Source organism: Dryas octopetala, chromosome 1 (assembly GCF_963921425.1).
Source record: "Dryas octopetala chromosome 1, drDryOcto1.1, whole genome shotgun sequence".
In the NCBI taxonomy this organism is placed as follows: domain Eukaryota; kingdom Viridiplantae; phylum Streptophyta; class Magnoliopsida; order Rosales; family Rosaceae; genus Dryas; species Dryas octopetala.
Window position 1 is genome coordinate 13740528 of NC_141366.1, and position 26573 is coordinate 13767100.

At 36.1% G+C, this 26573-nt stretch overlaps 5 protein-coding genes across 7 annotated transcripts; 2 read left to right on the forward strand and 3 right to left on the reverse strand.

Moving 5' to 3' along the window:
• Positions 1 to 55: 55 nt before the first annotated feature.
• Positions 56 to 4991, reverse strand: LOC147298164 (mRNA capping enzyme family protein). Its single transcript, XM_086229020.1, has 13 exons — positions 4702 to 4991; positions 4022 to 4161; positions 3865 to 3933; positions 3715 to 3786; positions 2907 to 3008; positions 2685 to 2741; positions 2436 to 2574; positions 1503 to 1567; positions 1311 to 1361; positions 1131 to 1193; positions 865 to 988; positions 596 to 657; positions 56 to 469 (listed from the first exon to the last, which is right to left on the reverse strand). The coding sequence occupies exons 1-13, from the start codon at positions 4775 to 4777 to the stop codon at positions 374 to 376; spliced, it is 1116 nt and encodes a 371-aa protein (XP_086085146.1). The 5' UTR covers positions 4778 to 4991; the 3' UTR covers positions 56 to 373.
• A 1373-nt stretch (positions 4992 to 6364) lies between these two features.
• Positions 6365 to 10339, reverse strand: BGLU41 (beta glucosidase 41). 3 transcript variants are annotated; one of them, XM_086234779.1, is made up of 13 exons: positions 9617 to 10338; positions 9461 to 9530; positions 9311 to 9369; positions 8825 to 8900; positions 8663 to 8734; positions 8494 to 8581; positions 8164 to 8419; positions 7926 to 8041; positions 7613 to 7836; positions 7203 to 7234; positions 7009 to 7111; positions 6826 to 6934; positions 6365 to 6689 (listed from the first exon to the last, which is right to left on the reverse strand). In XM_086234779.1, exons 1-13 carry the CDS (start codon positions 9731 to 9733, stop codon positions 6500 to 6502), a joined length of 1512 nt encoding a protein of 503 aa, XP_086090905.1. In that variant the 5' UTR covers positions 9734 to 10338; the 3' UTR covers positions 6365 to 6499. The 3 variants fall into 3 exon arrangements, with proteins under 3 accessions (XP_086090905.1, XP_086090921.1, XP_086090913.1); XM_086234787.1 differs by lacking the exon at positions 6365 to 6689 and having other exon boundaries at positions 6822 to 6934; positions 9617 to 10339; XM_086234795.1 differs by lacking the exons at positions 9311 to 9369; positions 9461 to 9530; positions 9617 to 10338 and having other exon boundaries at positions 8494 to 8537; positions 8636 to 8734; positions 8825 to 8839.
• Positions 10340 to 12151: 1812 nt separating this feature from the next.
• LOC147298166 (RNA-binding (RRM/RBD/RNP motifs) family protein) lies at positions 12152 to 14990 on the forward strand. Its single transcript, XM_086234807.1, has 4 exons — positions 12152 to 12427; positions 13203 to 13271; positions 13383 to 13489; positions 14483 to 14990. Exons 1-4 carry the CDS (start codon positions 12274 to 12276, stop codon positions 14582 to 14584), a joined length of 432 nt encoding a protein of 143 aa, XP_086090933.1. The 5' UTR covers positions 12152 to 12273; the 3' UTR covers positions 14585 to 14990.
• A 4779-nt stretch (positions 14991 to 19769) lies between these two features.
• LOC147298167 (uncharacterized) lies at positions 19770 to 20588 on the forward strand. Its single transcript, XM_086228751.1, has 2 exons — positions 19770 to 20280; positions 20374 to 20588. The coding sequence occupies exons 1-2, from the start codon at positions 19955 to 19957 to the stop codon at positions 20426 to 20428; spliced, it is 381 nt and encodes a 126-aa protein (XP_086084877.1). The 5' UTR covers positions 19770 to 19954; the 3' UTR covers positions 20429 to 20588.
• Positions 20589 to 21066: 478 nt separating this feature from the next.
• Positions 21067 to 26214, reverse strand: OCT4 (organic cation/carnitine transporter4). The gene is made up of 2 exons (XM_086228750.1): positions 25682 to 26214; positions 21067 to 22371 (listed from the first exon to the last, which is right to left on the reverse strand). Exons 1-2 carry the CDS (start codon positions 26118 to 26120, stop codon positions 21182 to 21184), a joined length of 1629 nt encoding a protein of 542 aa, XP_086084876.1. The 5' UTR covers positions 26121 to 26214; the 3' UTR covers positions 21067 to 21181.
• Positions 26215 to 26573: the final 359 nt, after the last annotated feature.

Here is a 26573-nt window from a genome sequence, read left to right on the forward strand (position 1 = left end):
AGCATTTTAATGGTTAGGAAATTCCAATTTAGGGAATCTATGTATGTTCAAAAAGTTTTAGGAAATTCCAATTTAGGGAAATTCCAATTCATGAAGAGTAGAACTGTAGAAGAGAGTACAAAAAGTTTTACAAGTTATACATATGTTCAACACATTGGTATTCACTATAACATCTGTTAACTTTTGTCTTTTTTTTTTTTTTTTTCAGAAGTTTGCAGGGGACATGACCCCTTAGTCCCTTCTATGTTCCGCCCTCTGTGTGGGCAGTTGAGCTCTTCCTTCTCCCATTTGGGAAAGCAGGTTTCTCCATTCTGCAAAACCGTTGTTCCTTTCTGCTATAAAAATGGATCTCTGAGGCATATTTAGTGTTCCATTAATGACTACTAATGTACATGATGTCCTCTTTTGATATGTTCATCTTCCCTTTGTCTCTTCTACCATTTACTAGTGTCCGTTCAGGTTGGCCTCGCTGAAAATAACACAGATATATTCCTCAACAGACACAAATGGAAACACAGAGGGACTATAATAATGGTAACCGTAACACAAAAATGGGATTGTATGGGTCATTTTGCACTAGGGAGTATGCGCTCACCTTCCTCAAGACAAATGACAAATACAAATAAGCTACTTCCCATTCATCTTGTGATAGTGTGCCTGGATATTACAAAGCAAGAATGAAAAATGTATTAATACTAAAACTCATGATCACGACACGTCATTAAGTGAATGACAAAACCATACATAATCAACTGATACTGAATTTTTTTTTTTACTACCATCATTAAATTGGGTCCCAATTAATCAACCGTTTGTATGCAAAGAGAAAGTAAAGGGCCACAGAATTGAAGCAAAAGAACTTACTCTGATCTTGATTACCATCACCTAATGCACCAAGCCTTCGCATTAGCTCCACATATTCTGGTTTTTTCATGTACTCGTGCACAAATTCATGTGAGTTCTTCACAAAAACTAGCTCCATATCATACTGCAAAAGGTCAAATGTATTTTAAGTAGTATGAATATTAGAGGATTAAGAACCCAACGCCTAAAATATCAACATATAATTTACATTGTAACTGAGTACATTTCAAAAGCAGGTGACATTCTCATTAAAGAAGAAAGTATACCTCTCCTACTAATTTTTTGAACATGTGAAAGGGGACAATCCATTCCGGGCAATCAACAGCATCCTGCAAAGGAAATTATAAGCAGAAATCATAGGAAAGAAATCAAACAGACCACCTAGCACTACATTTTAGATACAACCAATATTAACAGCGGAACACATAAATAAACAAGTTCCATACCTCCAGGTGAAACTTGTACTGGATACCAAAGGGGCTTGAAGACTTAAATTTCTGAGCCATAAATGAAGCATTCGTCAAATTTGAAATAGTATGTAAAATACTCATGTTCTCAAAGATCATATCTCAGCTTGAAGAATAACTCAATAAATAAAAATCAAAGCACATAGAACAGCAATATGAGTAAAAACATACCTTTTCAGAAAATTCTTCATCAAAACATATCGAGTAGACAGTATTACCAAAGACCAATCCTTCAGCTGCACATTCACAATGAACATAGCATCTCCAATCAATAATGATGAAAGTGGAATGCCATGCCCAACAATCTTAATGCTAAATATAAGGGAGAAAGCTAATGGGAGCTTCATCATACAAATCATCTGATCAGACTAGATCCAGTTTATAATAACCTGAAGTGTGTAGTGCATAACAAGAAAAGGAAACAAGTTGGACACAATTTTCTAAGGATTTGGAAGAGAACAATCTTAATAGGCACAACTAGGTCTTTCCTTATGCCTCCCTGTCTTTTCTCTTGTCCTCTCAACCAATTTTGTGAAGCTTAATTTCAAGAGTATTTCATTTCAAAAGCAGAAATCAAGAGGATTTCCGCCGATCCTTCTATGGTCTATTTGGCTTTGCATAACAACCAAGGTCAATAGGTCACTTGTTCGATTGGCGAGAGAGGAAAAGGGAGAGAGTAAACAAAAGATAAACAAAAGAGGATTTCTGTCTAAATAACTGCACAGCGGGATGAAGCAGATTAAGCACGCTCATTGAAAGTTGGACTAAAGGAAGCAAGAACATCAGTCTTCAAGGGATGCTCATCATTGAGGGAAACCATTTGTTGAAGCCACATAAGGTTGGAATACAGTGGTAAGGTTGATTACGGCAGTGTTAATTTCTCTACAGAGAGTCAGGAAGTTGTGGATATCTCTAGCATGCCAACATAGCATATTGTATTCCAAAAATTTAATTAGAAGCTCCATTCACCCCTTTTAAAAAAAAATTCTTATTTGAGAATTTACTGGACTTATGAAAGAGCATCAAATTTGTTTCCTCAGATTCAAAATTTCCTACTCTTAGCATGACTCCGAAAGAGAATGAAAAGCAAGGTGTAAAATAAACCTTCTCTAAGCTTTTTGATGATCACATTGGCATCTGGCATTGTGCCAATGAAAGTACCACCTGGGCGAAGTAAAGCTGAGACATTAGCCAAGGCTCGCCGTGCACGTGCCTCAGTAGACCAGGAATAATGCAAGGCAAACTGCAAAATAAAATGTATTTTGATGGTTCAGTTTCAAAGGCTTTCCTCACCTCCAATTTTAATTACTTACAATAGAAGTTAGCAATCTATTAGTACATGGAGAGGCTCACCTGGCAACTGCAGATATCAAAGGGGGCATCATCTGCTAGGACTTTATCCAGGCGAACCTGAAACCACAACATAGCATTAATATTTATAGGGCATAGAACTACTAGGCAGGATTCATGTCCACATATTCTGTTTAATGGCTGCTTCCTTGATTGAATGAAGCAAAGGCAAGCTCACTAGGGAAAGAGAATGGCTTTGCTGGCAGCTATCAGATCTGCAATTACCTCATAACAATCTCCACATATAAGGTGAGCAGGAAATGTAAATTTTTTACGACGCTGATGATGGTCGGCATCACCATTGTAACGGGTGCGGCAATCTTCTATCTGTACATAAATTTTGAACATGATAATAAGATGGTTAATGGTGGCACACATTTAAAAGCATAAACAGTAAGAAATAGAAGGCAGCCAACAAAACAGCTTCAGAACGTCTTCATGGGGATTGAGGATAAAGATATCACTTTATTGGCCATCAGGAAAAAATACACACACACAAGCAAAATTTCATACTTGAACAATAAGAAATTGGTGGTGTTCAGAAATTCTTTACCGTTGTAAAAGACTCAGCAATTTATCACTACATGATGAGGTTGTGCAGGATAATAAAAAATACACAAGCACGCAAAAGACACAAAAGACTCATTCCTTGTTTGAAAATTAAAGGATTTTCCTTCCGCACCAAATAAAACCCAAACAAGTAACTTATTAGAAGCAATTCTCTACAAAAATGACCAAGCCAGACTAGGAAATTGAATACAACACCTCACAATAGCTTTAATGTAGACCAACTACAAGTCTACAAGCACAAATGCAAGTTTACACATTCTGAAACATAGGTTAGAAATTGAGGGGCAATACAATGAAAAATGATTCTGAAATCAATCTTTGGACTCCAAAAGAGGGAATAACTATGATGAAGAGCCTCGACAACCTCAACCACAGTTGCATGTAAGTTGTAAATCAATGTAGCTATTATCTAAATGAAAATTTTGAACTAATGAGCTAAATTTAACCAAATTTCAGCACTTACTGAGCCTTCAGCGATATCAATGCCAACATAATACCCAATTTTGGCCTTGTCCCATTTGATGAGATCACCTCCCTAGCAAAAATAAGAGATTGATTAGAGAATATTTAGTCAAAGGAAAGAGGAAAAAAAGATGTAATGAATAACCAATACCTTGCCACATGCAAGATCAAGAACAGCATCTCCTCGCCGAGCATAAAGCTGAATTAGGACACTCTTAATCTGCTCAAACAGAGGAACTATGATCAACTAAAAAAAATATGAAGTGTGATATACTATTATGAAGTATGTATGAGTTTAAAAGACATACCCAATTGTTAAGCTTTTTTAAATGGATGATTGGACTAGCTTCTCGTTCTTCCAGAGTTTGATTCGTCCTTGCACTGTAATGATCGGCCACTTTACGTGCAAAAATTTTTGTACTTTCATCCTCTAAGAATTGTGAATCACCTACGACCACAATGTGAGTCACAGAGATTAAGACAAAAATCTAACACAGTGCTTGCATTCAATATTATTGCAAGAACTGTAAGAAGAAAAATGAAGATTTTGATATTGATTCTTCATTATATGGCTGTTAGATATATCATATGTTTTTTTGCTATGTTTCAGTTATAAAAAAGAGTAAAAAAATAGACAAACCAAAAGTTGGTTATATTCCCCTTCTTTCAGTTTCCTCTGTTACCAAGCAAATACGTAAGTTGGATAACTAATAACCCCAGGTTCGAGTTAATAACCACATTAATCAGATACACAACAAACATTGAATAACAAAACAACCGAAAACATGAAAGAAAGAGTTCAAACTTTATGTTTCTCTCCCTTCTCCTTCACTTTCTCAGCAACCCAGAAGAGAGAAAACGATAAAACTACAAGACCCAGATCCAAAAAATCCCAAACTAACAAAAAAGATCAACAATTTACCATATGAAACTACAAATCCGAACCAGGGAACAAAAAGGCATGTAAATTCAGCATCACCAATATTACCTTCTGGGTTGTGCTTGAGCCTGGATTGAGCTGGCCCAAGAGAGGTGGAAGACGATTCTGGGTACCCTCGTTTCATGACAAAGAATCAAAATGACAGTAGCACAGTATCCGCGTTTCGCAAGAAAGAATCGAATGCAGGCTCAAGATTAGAGTTTTCTATCAAACAAGAAAAGAAACACGTTTTTCTATTTGTACTCCAACAAAAGTTTAATGAGAGAGACAAAGAATGAATGAGAATGGGGTATTTCAAGGGCTTAAAGGTGCTTTGAGTAAGTGTTTCTCTCTCTATATATGAGATTTTATGCTTGCAGGCTGTGTGGACCTAACACCGTCACCACCTATTCACCTAATATGTAGTTGTATTTTGTTTATTGTGGTCAGGCGCGTACTAGATTTTCCTCTCCAGTTTGATGAAGCTAGGGCTAGGGGCATGGTTGGGTTGGGTTGGGTTGAACATATTTACCAAAAAAGAAGACAACTTTGAATCTTTCATAACAGCTTGTCACAGAAGGTCAAACATAGCAGTGTATGTGTAGGTTTGTTTTGAACTGCGGTACACTCGGTCTGTATTTTTTTTTCCCTAAATAACACTTTTAGCCCATAAAATTTGAGCAATTTCTAATATTGTTCTTCAGGTACTTTATATTAGATTACAATCAAAACTCAAATGTCAAGAAACTAATGGAATGATGATATCGTTATGTGCTTGTTATGAATATGCGTATTTTCGTCATTTCACGTGTTTTTAGAATTTGTTAACTATTAATCATTTATAACAATAACATGTTAAATTTAATCTTATATAGCTTATAAGACTACATGTGACAGCGTAGATATTACTGAATAAAGTTCATAAATGAATGTCTATATTGTTGATGCAAATCCACTCCATTAGCTTATCAATTCGCTTAAGATGGATTAAGTGACATTTATTACTTTTGTCTATTTAAGGCTGCCTCATATAAAAAAATAAAAAAAATACTAGTCCAAATGATGAGGACGGGTAGGTAAATGAATTAGGATTTAGAATTTAGGATAGGTGTCCTCATGTAACCAAACACCCCCTCCCAAAAATCCTGCGACATGTCGTTTGGAGGGTCTTCTAAAATGGCTGCGAGAAGCCAAACCAATAAGGCAATAACAAGTAACAACTAACAGCAGCAACAACAGTTTGGCCAAAAAAAAAAAACAACCAACAGCAACAACAGTAAGTTGGTGAGTCCTAACCAGTTTGGCTGATGTTTTCGCTCAGTTGCCCAAACCACAATCTGTGTCTTTCTTTCTGGAAGCTTTAGGCTGCGAGGACTCCGACTTCATCGTTTTCAATCGTATTTCGCTCTGGGGGCGAAGTCCGGTATGCCATTATCACCGCGCTCTTTGTTTCCATCTCCAAATTTTTTACTTTTTTGTTGTCCAGAACACAAACTTATATATCAATATATCCCAGTTAATTGAACATTTAATTGATGTAGTTTGATAAGTTGGTATTAATTGTATGTGTAATACGGTTTGTTAAAATGAAAGACATCAATTTCTTCAATTGAATTGTATACTATGATGTTTGGTTGTGCATTACTCATGTTTGTTTTTTTGTTTTTCGCTTAACTGGTGTGTGATTTGACAATTGGAATACATACGTATAACAAGGTTGGGACTTTGGAGAGCTTCATTGATTTTTTTTGCTTTATTGACCTTTCGTTTGCAATATAAAATGCATTGTACAACATGTGCTTTATTGATCTGTAACAAGAGTATGTTGTTGAAATAAAATAAAAAAACCAAGAGTATGTTGTTCGATCTAGAGTCTCAGATCATTGTTAACTTGGAGAAATCTTCTAAACCATTGCACTGAAGTTTTAGGAATCCTTGTAAGGTTGTTCTTGTAATCCACATAGTAGAGTCCAAACCGGACGGTGTAGCCCAAGTTCCATTCCCAGTTGTCGAGCAATGACCACACAAAATAACCACGCACATCACAGTTGTCTTGCCTGTATTGATTTAGTTTTCTGTTAAGTGGCATGTACAATGTTAAAGGGCTCAAGCATAGCATAGGGATCTCACTATCCAAGCTTTCAGGAACCCAGGACATTACACCAAGCCATCAAAGTGGGGAGTTGTTCTTACCTTATAGCAGCAGATAGGTTCGAGAGGTAGTCCCTGTGGAATCTTATCCTCTTTTCATCATTTAAAGCCTTTTCTAAAGGTATAAAAGGTTTATTTGGATCATCCATACCTGTTTTCATGAATTTACACCGTTATTATTTCATGAAAGTTTGATGTATAAATCTTGAGTCTTAATCTACTCACCATTTTCTGTTATTATCACTGGAGGGTTTTGATACTTGTCTCTGAGGTGTCTTGCCAACTTTCGGATTCCCCATGGGACTATGCGTAACCAGCGGGAAGCTGCCTGGAGGAGGAAGAAGTGAAGAATTGATGATGTTTCTTAAATATGAAAGGAATGACTAAATTAAGGGATTTAGCAAGCGGTTGAGACCTACTTTTTCTCCAATTGCCACTCCTCTTTTATATGCTACAATCAAAGTCAGGTACATATCAGTTGAAATCCTGATTTTCATCCTTTCATAATTACTTTTAGGTAGTGTTTGTTTCATTGGAATGAACCTTGGAATGGAATGGGCATTTCTAGGGAATTCCAATTCCATTGTTTGGTAAAAAAAGGAATGGACATTCAGTAGGAGTGTCCATCCCCTCAAAATGATTGAGAATACCAATTGCATTCCTTACCAATTTTCTATTCTTCCTACTTTAAGTCTTTAAGTCTTTAACAGTTTAACTTCTAACTCTTTCAACATTCATTCTTATCTTGATTTCATTCCATTCCATTCCAATGTTCATTCCAGAAACCAAACACTACCAGAGGGTAGAAGATTGTGCTTTGGCATCTTACAGGTTGTAATGACTGCAGCATCAGATGTAGCATCGTGCAATATAAATTTTCGAATCCGACTCCTGTCATTTCGAGCATATAATGTGGTGTAGTGGTTTATGCCAATAAAGTCCAAGGATCCCACCAGGAGTTTTGAGGTTTCCTGCGAAATCTCTGGTAATCTCTTACCCACAAACTTCTTCATCGAAAGAGGATATTCGCCAAAAAATAGTGGATCAAGTAACCTGATTCACTTTTTTTGTGTTATGTGTGGTTTATACAATTTTTGGACTCTTCCTAAATGTTATGAATAAAATGTACAGAAAGAAATTACCATCCCAATGAGAAATCAATTGCCCTACTTGCTGCATCTCTGTCCTCATCACTATCAGATACAGGTTCATGCCATTTGGAATCTAGTGCAATTCCTACTTGACCTCTTTGTCTCTCCTAGGTGTTCCAGTAGAAAAAACCAATTAAAAATAAAGAAAGCCTAAATGCCATTTTTCATATTCTTAAAAATAATGATTACTCTATGAGTTGGGAATTATTATATGTAGAAATCAGGGTACCTTGAAAAATTTCTGGTAAATATGATAAGTGGCAGCATGGGACAGGAGGATGTTGTGAGCAACAATGTATGGTTCAGCAGATGAATTTCCTTTCTTACAAAACAAATGACCAAGAATAGAACATCGGCCAGGAGCTTGTATACCTAAGTCATAACTTTGGAGTGCGTAATTATGAGGCTCGTTGAAGGTGATCCAGTGCTTCACTCTATCTCCAAATGCTTGGAAGCAGGTGAAGGCATAATGTTCAAAGTCTTTTCTGTAAGGGATTGAGGTGAGTATAAAGTTTTACCAGTATTTTCAAAACGTCTCCTGTGGGTGTATGATACTTACACTATCTGTGTGCTCAACCATCCTTCATATCTGTCTTCAAGCATCTGTGGAAGATCCCAATGATATAGAGTTACAAAAGGCTGGATCCCTGATTGAAAAGAATAGTTTGACTTCAATAATGTTGTACTTCAGAAGGAATTACATTCTTAGAGAGGTCTCAATGAGTAACCTTTTTCTATTAAAGCATCTATAAGGCTGTTGTAGTAGTTTATTCCTTCTGAGTTTGGTTCTCCCGTTCCATCTGTTTAACGTTAGTTTGAAAAGCAGTTAGTAATCAACAGACAGACAATGAAGTAGTGAAAAAGAAAATTTGAACAGAATCGGGTCTTACTTGGAAAAATTCTTGGCCACGATATTGAGAATCTGTATGAATTCACTCCCATATCCTTCATTAAGTCTACATCAGTCTGTAAATTTAGAGTTTTAATATCTATTTTTGTTTAGTAAGAGATCAGCTGCCATCTGTTGGCTAATAATATATTTGAACTTTTGTCAATGGCCTTATTTGGATATGTTTCCTGTTATAGTATTAATTATTAAAGTTGGTGATGGATCATTGTCATGCATCATCATTATCTTACTTTTATAATTTAGACTAGTATTAAAATTGATGTTAGGCCATTTGATTAATTACCCTGCTACTATTCAATGAACAAGTTCTTTGTTTAAATTAATATGAAAACTTTTTGTCTAAACTAGAAAAACACTTAGAAGCGAAGAAAAGAAAGAAAAGTTGGAGATAATCAGCTATTGCTTGTATGTTTAAAACTCTACAAATGAAAACTCTGAATTCAACCAAGGTCAATCTGCAGTTCACCTGAAATCTGTGATATTGATCTACGGTTGTGTCTGCATTGCTGAAATCTAGAATCCTCCCTGTTAGCATAGAAAGCAAGTAATGCAATTACAAAGCTGCTGCAAAATATGTTTGCATCACTTAAACTGTCCATCTAATTTGAATTCATACCGCCTGCTTCTTTTGCAAAAGTATCCCATATGCTAGCTCCCTTGTTTCCTTCATTTACAGCCCCCTCAAACTACCACATACAAGATCCCATGATTGTTAAACTGCTCTTGCATATGCTAGCCCCATCATGCTGTTAAAACCAAAACAAAGAAGTACCTGGTATGCTGAAGAAGCTGTTCCAAAAAGGAACCCATCTGGGAAATCAGCCCTGCTAAGAGATTCAGAGTTTGTAAAGAGCCTGGCAATCAGAAACAGGATGAGACATAGCCTCATGGTGATTGGTGAAGTACTCTTGGGTTTCTGAAGGGGAACTAGGAAGTTCCTACTTCCTCAGGTGTTTCAGGTAAGTTTCCAGCCTCATTGAGGAACAAAGACTCGTTTCTGGGGATTCTTAGTTTATAGAGAAAGTGCAAGGCTGTAAGCAATGTGTCTTAGATGTAAAGTGAAGAATATGATGGAAGAAGAAATGGGCAAAAGCGACCAGGCTCTCTCTTGCACTTGAAGGTGCTCTGGGATAGGCTAAGGGAGGTGACTTGGGGAGGTTGACTGATGAGCTGAACTTTCTTTGGTCTTAGTGTGCATGTCATGGAAGATAAATAGAGGATTCAGACACTCCCCATAGGGAGCGAAATAGCTGAATAGTATGAGACTATGAGGATGACCTATTTGATGACTAATTGGTCTACTTATTTTGTCTAATTAATGTTTGTGAGAGTGTGTGATTTGAGGTGTTGGGATTCTCTGCTGATATTTTGGTTCCTAATGTTTGTGGGTTTGGTGTGATTGAGAAGAATGCTAAGCATTAAGCAAGGGTCCTAATGAAGGGAAAACTTAAGCCTTGGGCAATGATTCCATCCGCGTCAAATTTAAGCTCTAGTTGGTAGGAAGAGGACTAATATATTTTCACATCCATTGCCTTCTTCCTTTAAAAAGGAAACAATTATAGCCGCCATGATAGATATGATTGTATCCATCCTATCTAAATAACCTCATAAACATTGTCGTCTTATTATAGCCTATGGAAATTCGATGCCTTCCAATCTTTGAACTCCTTCATTCATTTGCCTCCCTAAGAAAAAACAAAGAAAACAAAAAGTCTTAGATCATCAAGTATCTTGATTATTTTATAATTACATGGATTCTTTTCTTAAAAAAATGGGGAGAAAAAACAAGAAAGAGGAACGGAGATTTTTTTTTGGTCGATGAGGAACGGAGACTTGTCGTGCGTGAATTGCGTGGAAAATACGCACTTATCAACTTTGAGCCTGACAACTAACAGAACCAAGAATAAAGCATTTTACTACTTTTTTAGTATATTACTGTACGGAAAACTATAAGCACAATCCAACATACAATTTAAATGAAGTATTTTATGATTTAATTCGCTTATTACAAAAATTATATTCCATCAAACTTGACAAACTTGTGTTGTGCCAAGATTGATGAAAATTTGATATCTTTTGGCCTATCTTTAATCAAGCTATCATGTAGGTACTTGATAGGTAGAAAAATTAAACAATAATACAAAAGCTACAACATGTTGTAAGATAACTGCTGACCCAATCCATTCTCCTACAATTAATGACTGCTGAATCAAACCATTACAGTATGTTGCTATATCATCTTAGAATAATACATCAAACAAACATCAAATATGAAATATTGAAAAAGAACTAGGAAAATGATGAGAATTGAGAAGGTACATACTAGTTTTTAACACTAGAAGGATTATCACATATAGACCCGGTTTTAAGAAGAGTCATGTAAGCTAACTATTTTAGGTCTTCAAATGTTCAGGGTCCTGCAATTTTATCAACTTTTAAATATTGTGTTAGGCGGTTAGGCCTAAAAATTTTAGAATAATTTTTATGAGTACTAATAAAAAAAATATATATATGCTTAAAGTAAAATGAAACCAAATTATATTTCCTCAATCTTCACCCTTAGGTGAACTATCACCCATACATTCTGGTCTTGATAATTTTAGGTTCATTAATTCTTTTGCAAGCTGCTCTTCTTATTCTTTCATTCTTTTATTTGTGCTTTTATTTGTGCCAAGTCTCTTATTTCAAGCTAATTAATGCCAATTTCCTTGAAAGAAGGACTTTGCCGTACTCTCTTATACAACTTGAACACCTACATTTGGTGGTGCAATAGTAGAAGTTGAAACCATTAGTATATCAAGAGCTTCTATGATACAAACAGCCGATGTCATATATTTACTATTCAGTGGTAAAAAATTATGTCCTACAAAAAATGATGTACCCTTACGACTACGCTCTACCATCCATGTGGATGTATCACATTGCAATGTTTGTATGTGAGAAAAATCCTAGTATATCAACGCAAGTCAATTCTCTACAAGCTTTATGAAGCTCTTTATTGACTTCATCCATTAAGATTTCCATGAAGATTGGTGTCTTCTTAACCTTCAATGTCGGTAGAGGTGAATGGCCACAAAAAAAATGTCGGTAGAGGTGTACAATTTTGACCATAAAAAAAAATAAAATAAAATAAAATAGAGGCGTACAATGGGTTAGGCCGGGCTTGCCAGATCCGACTGAAGCCCAACTTGTTTAAGATCCAAGCCCACTACATGTTCGGCCATTTGTGGTTTTCTTCTTAGAGGGTACTTATGTCATTTACTCTCCAAAAATTAACAATTAACTTGCTAGAAGTCTAGAACGTAGGTCATCTTCGTGATTTCAATAAAATTAGCTCTCCAACCTCTCCCTCTGTCTCAGTCTCTGTCTCTCTCTCTCTAGAAAACCAGTGAAAGGGTTTTGGGCATAAACCCTTCAAACGCATATACAATGGCTTTGACTATGAGAGCAGCTGCGGCGGCGGCGGCGGGGCCAACTCGTGGCTTGAGGCGGCTCTTCTCTACAAGTTTCATTCCTCCAATGACCCCTCCGTCGACTCAGACTCGAGAGCAGGCTGAGCCAAGCACCAACCTCTTCGTCTCCGGTATATCCCTCTTCCCTCCTTCCCTTTTTACCCCTCACTTTTCTTTCCTATTTGTCTCTATTTGCTTATGGGTCATCGGCTTTTTAGTCTATTTGTCTGTAAGTGGTGAAAATCTCGTAGCTTTATGTCGGTAGTTCAATAATTTTGGACTTTATAAGTGTATGGATGCTGAGAAAATGGTGAAAATGATGACAGAAAGTTGTAATTTTCGTCGTTCGTAATTTTTATATCCTGGGCAACCTAGAAACCGAACACTTAAGTGATTGGGTTTGTTACTTCTATTAGTTTAGCTTTTTTAATTATAGAACCCTTAAGGTGTTACAAACTGTTGTTTTCTTACCATTTCCTGTATTTTCCTCAGAACAAAGGGTTACAGTTCAAAGTTTACAGCTTTTTGATTACAGGTTCATATTGAATGTGGATATGTTGTAGTATCAATTTTGAATTTCGACATCTCTTTCTTTAAGATTAGCCTTAAGCAGCTGCCTGGGGTTTTCTATAGATTTTATGTTCTGTATAATAGAAGGATTAAATAGTATCTTTTGGAAAATGATTATTTAACTCTTATCATTTTGAGTTGTGAGTGTGCAAGTGACTGACTGATGATCTTGTGGGCAGTTCCTTGTCTTCCATTTCATTTCAAATGAACTTTTTGTTTTTGTTTCCTTGGTTGGTATGTGTATCATCATACTTCAGTAGTCTATATTTTATCACACTTGAGTTACCTTTCGATCTACTATGATTTGTATTGGATCACATATATGTTTGTTTTCAGGGCTTAACAAACGTACTACTTCAGAAGCACTACATGAAGCCTTTTCTAAGTTTGGTGAAGTAGTTCAGGGTTTGTTGTTCTTCTATTAAATTTTATTTTATTTTTATTTTATTTTTTTTTTAACTTTGTTAATTTCTTTGTAATTTCGTCTATTAACTGTTGATTCTCTGCTGTTTACAGCTAGAGTGGTGACTGATCGTGTTTCAGGATACTCTAAGGGATTTGGTTTTGTAAGGTATGCTACCTTAGAAGGTGCTACCGCAGGAATAAAGGGCATGGATGGACAGGTGAGTTGACAGAATTCCCTACACTGTTAAAGTTTGTTTGTTGCCACAAGATTAATTCATGTAAAACACATTATGCCCACTATCCACGAAGTCAAATCTCACAAACTATTAATTAATCTAAACTGTTCAAGTTTGGTATCCCAAAGCTCAAAACAGTCAAAAAGAAAGAAGTTTCATAAATTGAAACTCTTGTTTCTGAAAAATATTACGCCAACTCCTAAGAAAACATTTGTAAAAAAGAGAACTCCTTAGTTTCAGAATTGGTTCCCATTGGAAAATGATTCCTTTACTGTTCTTTAGTTCTTAAGGCAAACAAATTGGACACTCTTGCGCTACCTTTCACAAAAATGTTCCATTACTAATCTAAGCACAACATAAGGAATTCTCAGCACAGAGATTAGTAGACCCTAAAGTTCCCATGAAACACTGAAGCAGTAGTTTAGCAAATTCAATTTTCTTGCAAATACATCTATTTGAGATGATCCTCCCCCTTCAACCAAAATGGTCAACCAAATAAATACATTTTCCTTGTTTCTGTGCCCACAAAAAAGTGTCAATTAATCATTCACAGGGACCTGCATACATCATCTAGGTTATCTCAATCTGAGCTCTCTCCAGAATTGAGTATGACAGTACTGGTACAGATCAATGTTGACATCTCTATCATCTCTCACTCTATGGATGTCCATGGCATGATAGTCCCAATAACTTGTGAGACTTTCAAAATACTATAATTTTCCAAAATCAGTAGCATTATGCAATTTGTGCTTTGCTTTGGCACTTCTACTTCGGAGGGTATCATTCAGTCCTGTAACTTCTGTTTATCAAATCCATTCAATATAGCCATTCTTCTTCTTTCAATGAGGATGATAATGGTTCTCCCATTTATTTACTATTTTCTTGATAAGTCTAATTTATTTTTTATTTATTTTCATTATTTTACGCAATTATCTATTTTGGAACTGATTTTTTTTTTTTTTTCCTTCTGTATAGTTTCTTGATGGTTGGGTTATCTTTGCTGAATACGCAAGGCCCAGACAACCAATGCCGCCGCCTGAGAATAATATGGCTCCTCCTTCATATGGCCGTTACTAAATCCTGTATGCAGTTCCATCGTCCATTTAATTATATTTGTCAGCAAGTGGAATTTATTGATCACATTTCTTCATTCGTGGGTTTGTGGTTGGGTGGTCTTCATTGACTGGGATTCTCAATATGACAACCAAGCAAGACAGAAGTGGAAAAAATATGTATTACAAAAATGTTTTTGTTTAAGACAACTGTGTGCAACACTTTTTGCTATTGTAAACTTGTCCAAAACTTGGACCGATTTATTCTAGAATTTTTCAACTTGCATAATGAATGATTCTGCTTAGGGGTCGTTTGTTTCTGTGTTTTTTCTTTGAACAACTCAACAGCAATTGCTCTGTATCTTCAATTTGTGTGAAGGGTTATGTTTCAGGTTCATTAATAATGGTATATGGAATTTATATAAGGCTTATTTGCACAGTTGGAATTGGTAGATGTAGCGTCTACATGACGGGTAAATTGATGGATTTGACGGTTTCAGATTATGTGAGATACGTAAGAAATTTACACGGATAAATTAAGACAATAAATTTTAAAGGGGTAAAGTGATAAGTTTCAAGGGATAAGAGTGTAAATAAGCCTTTAAATAATGTGGAATCCTAAAAAGGACATATGAGTAGCTTCACTGTGCTCGTACCTTCTGGTCTCCACTAGGCTGATGCGGTTGGAGCGCACAATGACTTCCCTTGCAAAGCAAGGTAATGGTGTGGGGTGAAGTAGCTCATGACTCATGAGTCATGAGTGATACTGTTGTCTTCACTTTGGCGGTCAAATCGAGCTTGGAAAGCTCTACACACCCAGAACAGCTGAGTAGAGAGAAGGCTAATGACACTAGCAACGTTTACTAAGGCCTATGAGTGACCAAGTGAGTCAAACTGGAAGACTACTGGAAGTGTACACTTTGACAATGTTTTTGTATGGCTAGGTGTGCCTTACTTGATTCCCAAAGCGGAACCTTCCAATACAAAATGACACTTAAGGAAAAATATGCAAGTGTAGATGTTTGCATTTGGACTATGAGTGACCGTTCAAACGTTTACTTACTCACAATCTGCTCTATAGGTGTTTCTACTCTAATTGACATGTAAAAGCAAAGTCAAATTAGAAATTATTTATCCATTTGATTACCATCATTATCTTCATTTAGTTTTATATGAGAAATTGTATTTGTTAACATAGTTTAGATGACCTAACAGTTCCAATTTGGTTGAAATTTTAAGAACGATCCTTGAATGAGACCTAAGATGTGGGTAATTTTGATTATTGAATTGCATCGTCATGTTGCTAAGATGAAGATGCCTATACTTGTTTTTTTTTTTTTTTTTTTTTTAATGTGGAAGGTTCAACTGTTGATGTTTACAAAAAATGTGGACGTCCTCATCCTAGCCACTGCATGATACATTTGAAATGTTCATCTTTTAGGTTTCTCTTCAAAAATCATTCTTACAAAATTATAGCCAAAGAAAAAAATATTAGGTCATGTAAATTGTGTTGACTAACAAAGTCTGTCAGATAAAATTGAATGATGATTGTGGTAATCAAATGAGTAAACAATTTGTAATTTGACTTAGTATTTATAAGAATGACCTTCAAAGGAAGGAATACCTAATAATGAATGGTTATGATCACTGATATGTAGAGTGGGAGTAGGATGTCTATGTATATTATATAGTATCAGACTCCTTCCATTAAAGAATTTTTCAAATATATTGTATTTCAACAATTCGAACCATCTAGTTTTTAGGTCTTTATTTAAAGATCACTTCTACAAAAATTTAGACAAATAGGAAATCATTAGGATATCTAATTTTTGATAAAATAAATAGACGAATATAATGTAAGTTTGAAATAATGACTATTGAATCAAACGGTTAAATTGTTTCCGTTTTATCTAAATTTTTGTAAAGTTGATTATTGAAATGAGACTTAAAAAATAGACGACTTCGATCGTCAAATTACAATGTGAAATAAGCCCCACGAGAGATACTTTATTTACCCTTAAAAGAGATATCCCTCTCATTAAAAGGGACTTGTATATAATACAGAGTGTATTTATCATATATTTGATTTTTTTTATTGTTAAACTATCAATGAAAGACCTATTAAATCAAAACAAATTAACAATATTCTACAACATACAAGCTAGACTTCTCTTGTCTCTATACCTATATATTATTTGACACTCGTACTTTTTGCTAGACAAATACATGGTGGCTAGATGAAGATGAATTTTAGCCATAAACAATACAAATCCAGATTCTGATAGCTTGTCTGAGCATCAACTACACCACAGAAGAGGGGGCTTAATCGAACCAATAGCATGCACATAATTTTCAGACATATGGGCCAGTGCCCATAGGGCTTCGCCTTCTCATCGAAGCAACCCAAGAAAATTTATAACACTGAAAGTAACCAAACAGTGGATATTTTAGAACCGAATGCATTGTCATCCCATTGGGACAAATAAATCATTTTTAGTTACATGGAAATTAGTTGGGGGAGAATTAGAAGATGATAAAATTAGATGCGTCTTCGTTTCTCAGCAGCTGTAGCTACTAGCATTTAAGTCTAAAGGACAAATGGTCCTGCCAAATTTGGTGAGTCATTTATAGGTTCTTGAATTGTTGGCTTTCTTTTGAGGGTGAGTATTGAGCAGAATGAAGTTTCTAGTAGAGAATTTGAATTAAATATGAATGAATTCAAGAGCCACCAATATATGGAATGGATTGGAGGGTTTGAGAAGATTCTATTTTCAATACTAGAAGCCTAGAGTTAGAGTTGTGGTGGAGATGAAATTGCATTCCTGAGAAAGGTGCATATGATAATGAACATCCTTTTCTGTGACAGAAAATGAGGATGGAATTGTTTCCATTTTCAACCGACAAAATGGGGATGAAATTATGCCTTTCAAGTTATATGCATCCACACAATTTCTGAAAAGTTTTTGCGAGTAATGTGTATCCAAAGCTTAATTTAAAAATATTGTATTTAATGAGAAAATAAATCATGAACACATGATACAATTCATAAAATAATTTTGTAAATAATTTCACCTATTAAAATTTATTACGTGAATCTTGTATCTCACTTAAAATATGAATAATGCGGGTTGTCCACGTCCAAAATAAAAAGTCTTGGACAGGGAATTAGGCATTTCCATAACAATTTCAATATGGCACGTTTATTGATCGAGTCAATTTCCATTTGATACATACATGAAGTTTTATTTGTTAGTTTGTAGGGGATGGACCAAAAGCTATCCAACAAGGAGGTCTTGATCCCTGTAGGCATGTACTGCAAGTAACTTTTTGTCATGTGGTAATGTGATGTCAAAGAAATGAGTATATGACCCATCTATTTAATTGACAAAAACAATTGGGCAAGAAAGGGATTTGAGTATATGACCTTAAAGCTCTTTGACATTTGGCCATTGGGTATTTTCGTAAAGAGGGCTTATTGGATAAGCTGATAAGCATGCCCTCTGCTAACATCTACTCATTAACAATCTAATCCAATCCATAATTGTTGGACACTTCACCATTACCTGTACACCAAATATGGCTTGATGCAGGCCATATTGTTCCCTCCTCTCCCATTTTCTAGTCTTGAGCACTTGCAAAGCAAATACTATCGATGAATATATATATATTTTTTAAGTATAATAAGTGTTAGTATATATAAGATTTTAATAGGTGCGCTGCAATTTAATTACTCACTTTTTCTATGCCTATGTATATTCATTTTTTCATGCACATAAGAGAATTTTTGTCATAGTATTTAGCAATTGAATTTTACAAGAATTTTTGTGTTTGTGGTATTATTGTTCAAAAAAAAAAAAAAAAAAAATTAAGTCAGCCAAATTGAATATATATTAATTAGCTCATAACTTGCTAGCCTCTATAATAGAGATAGATGCTGACTTAGCATTTAAAGAGAAAAAATTTCTTGAAATTGAAAAAAATTTTATGTGATTAAATATAAAAACATATGTTTCATTATTTTATTGGATTGACATACCAATATAACCTTTTCCCAATTCCAGGAAAGTTTCTCTCATCACTTTAAATATAAAATTATATATAGAATTATAATATTTTGCTCATATTTTCTATGTTAATATTGTTGTGCTTGTATGATTGTATCTCAAATGACGTCATATGTGTTTAGAGTTAAATATTTTGAACATAAAATGCATGGATGACTTATAAATATTTGAGTATACCAGTTATAATTATGCTTTCATAAAGAAGTTTTTCAATTAAGTTGAAACTGATAGCATTCTAAAGAAAGTGGATGAACTAGCTATTTGTCCATTGAAAAGGACATAATAGTTGTAGCTCAATTATGGAAATTAAGCCACATAATTTAATTTCCCTAGTTGGGAAATGAATTATGTTAGATTAGGAAGCTATGTCATTTTTATCAGAAACTTTCACCTAAAATAAGGGATAAGTGAGGAATAATGATTCAATAATTGGATTTAATTTAACAATTGAAACTGATATATATATAATATATTAAACTAGCTGGTGTGAATGTTTTTGTTATTTTTATTGTGTTGATCAGTTATGTAAAATATTTTTGTTGTATTATTTTTATAATTGGTGTCCCTAACTTAGATTTTAATGGATTTTAAAAGTGCAACAAGATCTTGGTGTTCTCAATTAAGATTTTAATGAATTTCAAATAAATCTAGGATCCCCAACTAAGATTTTAATGAATTTCTTAGAAATATAAGTATCCTAAAAAATTCATGAATTTCATTACAAATTTGGGTGATAAATTTGGGTGAATTTAGATAAATTTTTTATACATAACAAATTTCAAGAGAATTCAAGCAATTTTTTTAAAATTTTGATGGATTCTATAAATTTTAAAATGTATTAAAATCTTAATTTGGACATTCCCAATATGCCAAATTTTCTTTATGGGTTAACTATTGACAAAGGCAGAAATGTATTGTACAGTCCACAGTCCCCACCGCTGCATGTATTAATATGGGTGGAGTCGTGGAGAAGAGAAGGCATTCATTCAGTGTCCGAGCTGTCACCCTATCAACCAGGCTGGCCCGCCGCCACGTCAACCTGTCTGTGAATAGGGGCATCGCTGTAATAACCCCAGAAAGCAAGGGCAAATCATTTGAGCGTTGAGATAAATCCAGATCTCCCACACCCATTATAAAATGCAGAAGAGAAGAGGCAGGAACAAGCAAAGTCCAGTATCCAAACCCAATCTCCCATACCGAAAAGCATGAACCATCGTCGACAATGATGAAACGCCTCCGCCAATGGCACAAATCGTAATTAAGCTCAACTCCAAGCCCCTGATCTTTCACACGATTCTCATCAGGTAGGTGGCTAGCTACGTACGTACATCATGAAGTTTTTGTTGTCGTGCTGCGGGGCCACGCTCAGCGCCACGCGCCGGGCCGACCCGAACACGTCCGAGCCGGTTCGGAGCGCCGAGGAGATGAGCTCGCTGGTGCCGCCGAGCCGCCCGCGCCGCCGCAGGAAGCGCGGGATTCCCGGCGCCTTCTTCTCGGCGTCGCCGACGTCGACCGAGTGGAGGCCGTCCCTCATCTCCATCTCCGAGGACACCGTCTTGATGGCGTCAAGGAAGGATGAGCGAGAGCGAGCTGTGAAGAGGAAGAGTGGTCCGGAGCGAGCCCGAGTTCGCGTCCGTAGCCACAGCGATGATTACGGGTCAGTAATCAGTATATAGTAAAACGACGACGTAGTCTTCACTTATATTTAGTGTTTTTTTTATGAAATTGATTGGTTGAATTTTTTTGTCAGGCGGAGTTCGCTTCCGGCTATTCCGGCGTTTTCTCCGACACCGTTCATGTTTTGAGTTTTGATGGGAATGGGATGAAGTTGCATTATTAGATTTTAAGAGGACTGTACATATACACACTTTCATCCAACCCAAGTTGGGATCAAAGAGTGTATATTAAAGCCTATTAGTAATGTACCCTTGTAATCAATCATATATTGAATAGTGCAATTTAACATTTTCATTATTGTTATTGTTAAGTTTCTCATTTCTCTTTTTCTTTTTTCATTAATATATTGAAGTGAATCATGGTATGATGATTCGTGATGATGTCTAGTATATTGTCTTGGATAGCTTACCCAAAAGAAAGGAATAAAAAATAGAGAAATTGGTTTGGGATTGGGAGATTCTACTAATAAACCAGTGAGGATCAAGCCCAATAATCAACTCCTAAAAGCAGCATCTGCTTCAACTCAGCCTAATAGTGATGAAGTTACAAAAGAATGCGGTTGGCCCAACTTGGGTCTAGCCCAATGCATATATGCATACCAACAACTGAAAAGTCTCTAAATACCCAATTTCTCTTTATGGGCCTTTAGTTGAGTTATATGGTGAATGGGCCTATTCGCACTTTAGCTAGTAAGGTTGCCTAGCTACAGAAGCTTCTAGCTTATTTGGTGTGATTATAAGACAAGTAGCCTCCATTGTTAAAACTAGGAAATGAGTTAAGCTCTGTATTGTATATTATGAGGATCATACAAACTTATTGTAATCAAGTAGTGTATATAGTTGGAGAAAATAAAAAACCGCAGAAAACATGAGCCTTTAATGTCACACACTAGTACTTGTGCAAGCATTGTCAGCACTCTCCCCATCCTCCATCCCAGTCATGGTATCATACAAAGGCTTGTTCAGCGTCTCCGGCAGATAAAACGCAAACACTCCTCCCACAATCGCACACACCCCAAACACCGCAAACGGCAACCCCCCACCCAGAACCACCACAAAAGGCGCCAGAATTGCCCCCATCTGCGCCGCCTGTTGGGCACAACCAAGCGCCGCGTTTCTAACAACAGTTGGGAACAACTCCGTGGTGTAAATAAACAGCAAGTTGTAAGTCCCCGCCACCCCGAAAATCCCAAAAACCCCACACACCATCTTCACCACCTTCCACGCCCCATCATTCCCCACCAAGCTTCCAACGAAACAGAAGATCCCACTGAACCCGAGCGTCCCAATTGCCAAGGGCTTCCTTCCGTACTTGTCAAGCAACATTGCTGTTATTGTGAACGCTGGCATTTCCGCTACCGCATTCACTAGTACGTTCATGTACAGGTTGGTTTCTAGGTTCACCACGTTCAGGCTCAGCCCGTAGTACACCACGGAGCAGAGGAAGTTTATGGTCACTGCTAGAAACAAACGAATTCGAGTCATTGGACACTTGATCACGTCGATCAAAGACCCACTTATTGCTTCCTTACTCTCAAACTCATCCTCACCCTTGTATGCTTCTTCCTTGTCTTTGGCTTCATCATCAAGGGCTAGAACCACCCCATCAGGAAGGTGGTTGCCATTGCGCTTGGCAATGGCGCGCATGAGTTTCATGGCCTTATTGATTTTGCCTCGCACAAGGTACCACCTTGGGGACTCCGAGATGAAAGGGAGGACGAGGATGAGGAAGAGGAGGGATGGGATTGAGGAGGCGATGTAGAGTTCACGCCATGATTGGAAGATGTAGGCTATGCCGGAGAGTAGTGCGATCCCTGTTGAGAAGAAGTAGAATGTGGACATCCCGGCGGCCCCGCGCTTTGTGGGGCCGACGGGCTCGGTGGCAAGGACGAAGGCACATAGGCCAACGCCGCCGGTGCTGAATCCGGTGAGGAGACGGAGGAGGACGTAGATCCAGTAGGATGGGGAGAGTGCTGTTAGGCAACCGAAGATGGTGTTCATGGTGCATACTATTATTAGGGAGCCTTTTCTTCCTAGGAAACAGTCTGAACAGTGCCCAAAAATTCCAGCACCTGAAAGTAATGCATGCCAAATCTTCATTAATTTAGTACCCATGCAAGTTGAAATATGATATTACATCCACAACCAAATTAATTTGATTAAAGGAAAATTCAAATTACAATGAGTCCAAATCAAACACCGTCTTCACTTCCACTTGTATATATAATCATTTCATCTTTATATATTAGAAATGTAGTAAAACTGTAATTAAATATGGTATAAAAAGTTTTACTCATTTTAGTATATATGATTAGTACATATATGATTTAGGTGTGCATCGTGCTAATTAGAACCATGGTCACAACTTTACATGATCATGACTGAGCAAGCAAGCATTACAGGTAAGTTACCAGCTAGTACCATTTGTTATCTGTCTTCATCAAAACCATGTGTCATATCTTCCCTTTCTTGAAGAACTCAGGTTCATGACTCATGCATGAAAACTAACCAAACACATACATATTTGTAAAGATAAGGGAGGAATGAAATATGCTACGCTACCTGGCAAGGCCTAATATGGCTTGCAGGTAGGCTGGTGCATGTGTTTTGTTTGATGTATTGATTGAAATATCAGCTTAATTATAAAAAACAAAAAATAAAAAATAAAAAATAAAAAATAAAAAATAAAAAATAAAAAATAAAAAATAATAAATAAACTAAAACTAAAACTAAATATGAATGTTATATATAATTCAAGACCTTTCTTCTTCTTCTTTTTTTTTTTTTTTTTTAAATGATGATAACTTGTGCATGTGCAGACTTAATTCATGGATGACAATTAATTAATGGAAAAAATTATTGAATATATATCTAACTCAGCACACAATGTAACCTCAGCACACAATGTAACACCCCATTATGGTTTCTCTTAGACACAAGCTAGCAAACAGTTACATAAAGAAATTAAAGTGACAAAAGGGAAAACAGAAAGTTAAAGACAAAAACAAAAACAAAGTTAAAGATTGAATTAAAGACCAAAGAAGTACTTTATAGCTAGGTACATTGGAACAGACAACCTATCATGTGAACAAGTCACTTTAAGAAAAAAAAAGAACTCACGCCCAATCTTACTTTTCAGATAGAGTATTCCATCTTTAGTTTGTTAAACGGAGGGAATTAATAATGGCACTGTACACGTTTTATCATCCGACTATGGCACCTTCAAGGCCATCATATATGTTTACAGGCATACATCATGCCATCGAACTGGGAATCTATACACACTAAGTCACTAAGTTTAAAAAGAGTTCACTCAATTAATAATTCAGATTAAGGATATGTATATTAGACAAATCACATTACATATTGGCAAAATAAATTTTTTCTAAATGATTAATATGATATACCCAGACATTTGAGAAAGTTGAAGGTCCCTTATGTTTTAGGGGATCATAATTAATGACTGATGCCCTACATTTTCGATCTGTATATGTGCAGAAGGAACACGTGATACCTCAGACCTGTAACTGCTGCAGGTCCAATTGATGGTGATGCTTCGTGGTTGATTCTTAAGCATTTCCATTTTCTGTGCTACTCTTTAGGAAACGGACAAACATACTCACTCTTAAATCCTCACGTCAATATAGCAAAGTACATATGCTTGTAAAGTTGTAAATATATATATATATATATATATATATATTACATTACACATAATATCTTCTCTCATCTTTTCAGAAAAGCATCCGCATACATTGACTTCTTTTTTTTGGGTACCGCATATATTGACTTCAGTCACGCTTATACATATCTAGCTAGCACTATGCAAAGTTGCAAACGTTAGTTTCACCGTATTTTCCATCTCTGTCTTTTTTAGTATAACCTATGTTCAATTAATAATAAGCCTAATCATACTAGACCAATAATATTACAAAAAATTATTGTATGCATGTGATTTTATTAATTCATTCAAATTATAACGTATTTTTTAATTGTGTTATTTAGAGTTTAGGATTTTAAATATTAATAATTCTATGAGTGTTATAATTTGAGTGAATTTATAACATCATATAGATAGTTTCTCTAATATTAGAATATTAGATACAAGAGTTTCTTTTTTTAGATGTTTGTATTAGAAAAAATAATAGTTCTTTATTAATAAGCCACAACATACAACTTTTATTAATCATAAACCCAAACTTCTAATCTATTTATTATTCAAGAAAAATCAAGTATAAAACATTCAATACTATTCAAGCTCATGCATACCCAAGTAAGGTATTCAAGCATAGTTTAGTTATGGATTTATATGTGAAACTTATAATTTTTTGTGGCTTTTTGTTAATTTACTTAAAAATTAACATGTAAACTTCAAATAACAATTCATTGTACCTAGTCATCTCAAATTTAAATTATTACTTTTATAGTTTCTTTCTTAAAAAAATAATAACTTTATTGTCAAATTCATATTTCTTTAATCATTAACTTCAAATGGAGCCTCCTTTCAAAAAAACAAAAAATTCAAATCAAATGGAGGTTAAAAAACCTTATCTTATGCACTTAGAGCAAATAAATAATATACATATAGGGTTGAAGTGCATTCACATTTTATCCACCCATTAACTTAGTTTATCCTTAGAAAGGTATAGTGTGTATGCATACATACATATATATATATACAAACTCCTTCTGTTGAGGTATACCTCAACTTATTTATGTTGAGGTATACCCTGTTGGGGCCTACACGAGTCGTTTTGTGTCGATCCGAACCGTTCAATTTTTACATCTCCATAAATAGATCATCCTTGCAAAAAATTAGCCAAATCGAAAATCATTTGCCTATCTAACTTTGATCAAATAAATGAACGAATCAAATATTTTCGATGAAACCATCCATTTGTTTTATCAAAGTTAGATAGGCAAATGATTTCGGATTTGACTAATTTTTTGCAAAGATGATCTATCAATGAAGATGTAAAAATTGAACGGTTCGGATCGACACAAAACGACTCGTGTGGACCCCAACAAGGTCATACCTCAACATAAATAAGTTGAGGTATACCTCAACAGAAGGAGCCTGTATATATATATATATACGTACTGTCGTCTTCTTTGCACATTGCAGTATTGCACATGCAATTGGCCAATTCGCTATCAAACAAGTTTGGTCCAAAAATGTAACTTTGTACTTTCTACACTAGTTGTTACTTGTTTCTAGTTCATCTTATATACCGTCTAATCACGTGATTTAATTTATAAATTGCTTAATTTTTTTTGGCAGGAATATGAATGGTTGATAAATAATAAAACCAACGGATAAATATGAGAGAGAGAGAGAGAGGGAGAGAGGGAGAGAGGGAGAGAGAGAGTAGGACAACTGACCAATCATGCAGCCGCCGAAGAACAAGGCCTGAGCCAAGCCAACCTTATACTTGTCTTCACAAACCAAGCCCCATTCCGACACGGTCGAGCTCCCCACTCCCCCGGTCCACTCCCACGAACCCGGTTCGAACCCACAAACTGTCCTGGCCGTCCCATCGCAACCCGACCCCATCGCCCCCGCCAAGCACCTCCAAGCCGGTTCGCGGTCCGCGAAGATCATGACCATGGTGTGGAACGCCTCCAGAGCCCAAGCCAAGTTGGTCAGCACAAAGTGCCTCAATTGCCAGGGTCCAAACTCGCCGCAATAGATTTGAAGCATGTCGTCGATGCATAGCTTCTCCGAGTATTCGGGATCTTTGACGGGTTTCTTCGCCGCTAGAAGAGGTGACCGGAGGTCGGACCTCTGCTCACCCGGGTCGGATGATGAGGTGGCAGGCATATTGGATTTAATTGGGTTGTAACTTGTAACTTTTATAATATGTGTTTAAGAGCTGGTGCCTGGTGGTGATATGATGCATATAAGCCTTTTTATATGTGTATGGGAATTGGATATGTATGCTTGTGCACTTCCTTGTCACAAGGAGTGTGATGCTTTTGGATTGACACGTGGAGGGTGATTTGGGAATGTTCCTAGGATCTCTTTCTTTGGCAGTACCCTACCTTGTAACTTAGTTGAAACGGAATATTAATATTTGAGGGAGAAATGCTGTTGTGGGTTCATAAAGGTCCATTGGGTTGTACCGTTGTAGCCTCAATGAGTCTGTTTCAATGTAGGACCGAAAGAAAGAAAGAAAAGAAAAAGGCCTTTTGCACCTTGGGGTTTGCTTTGAGTTTCCAAGTTGGACTCCTCTAGTCCTCTGCCATTTGTTCCCCACTCTTGTTGATTCGAAAT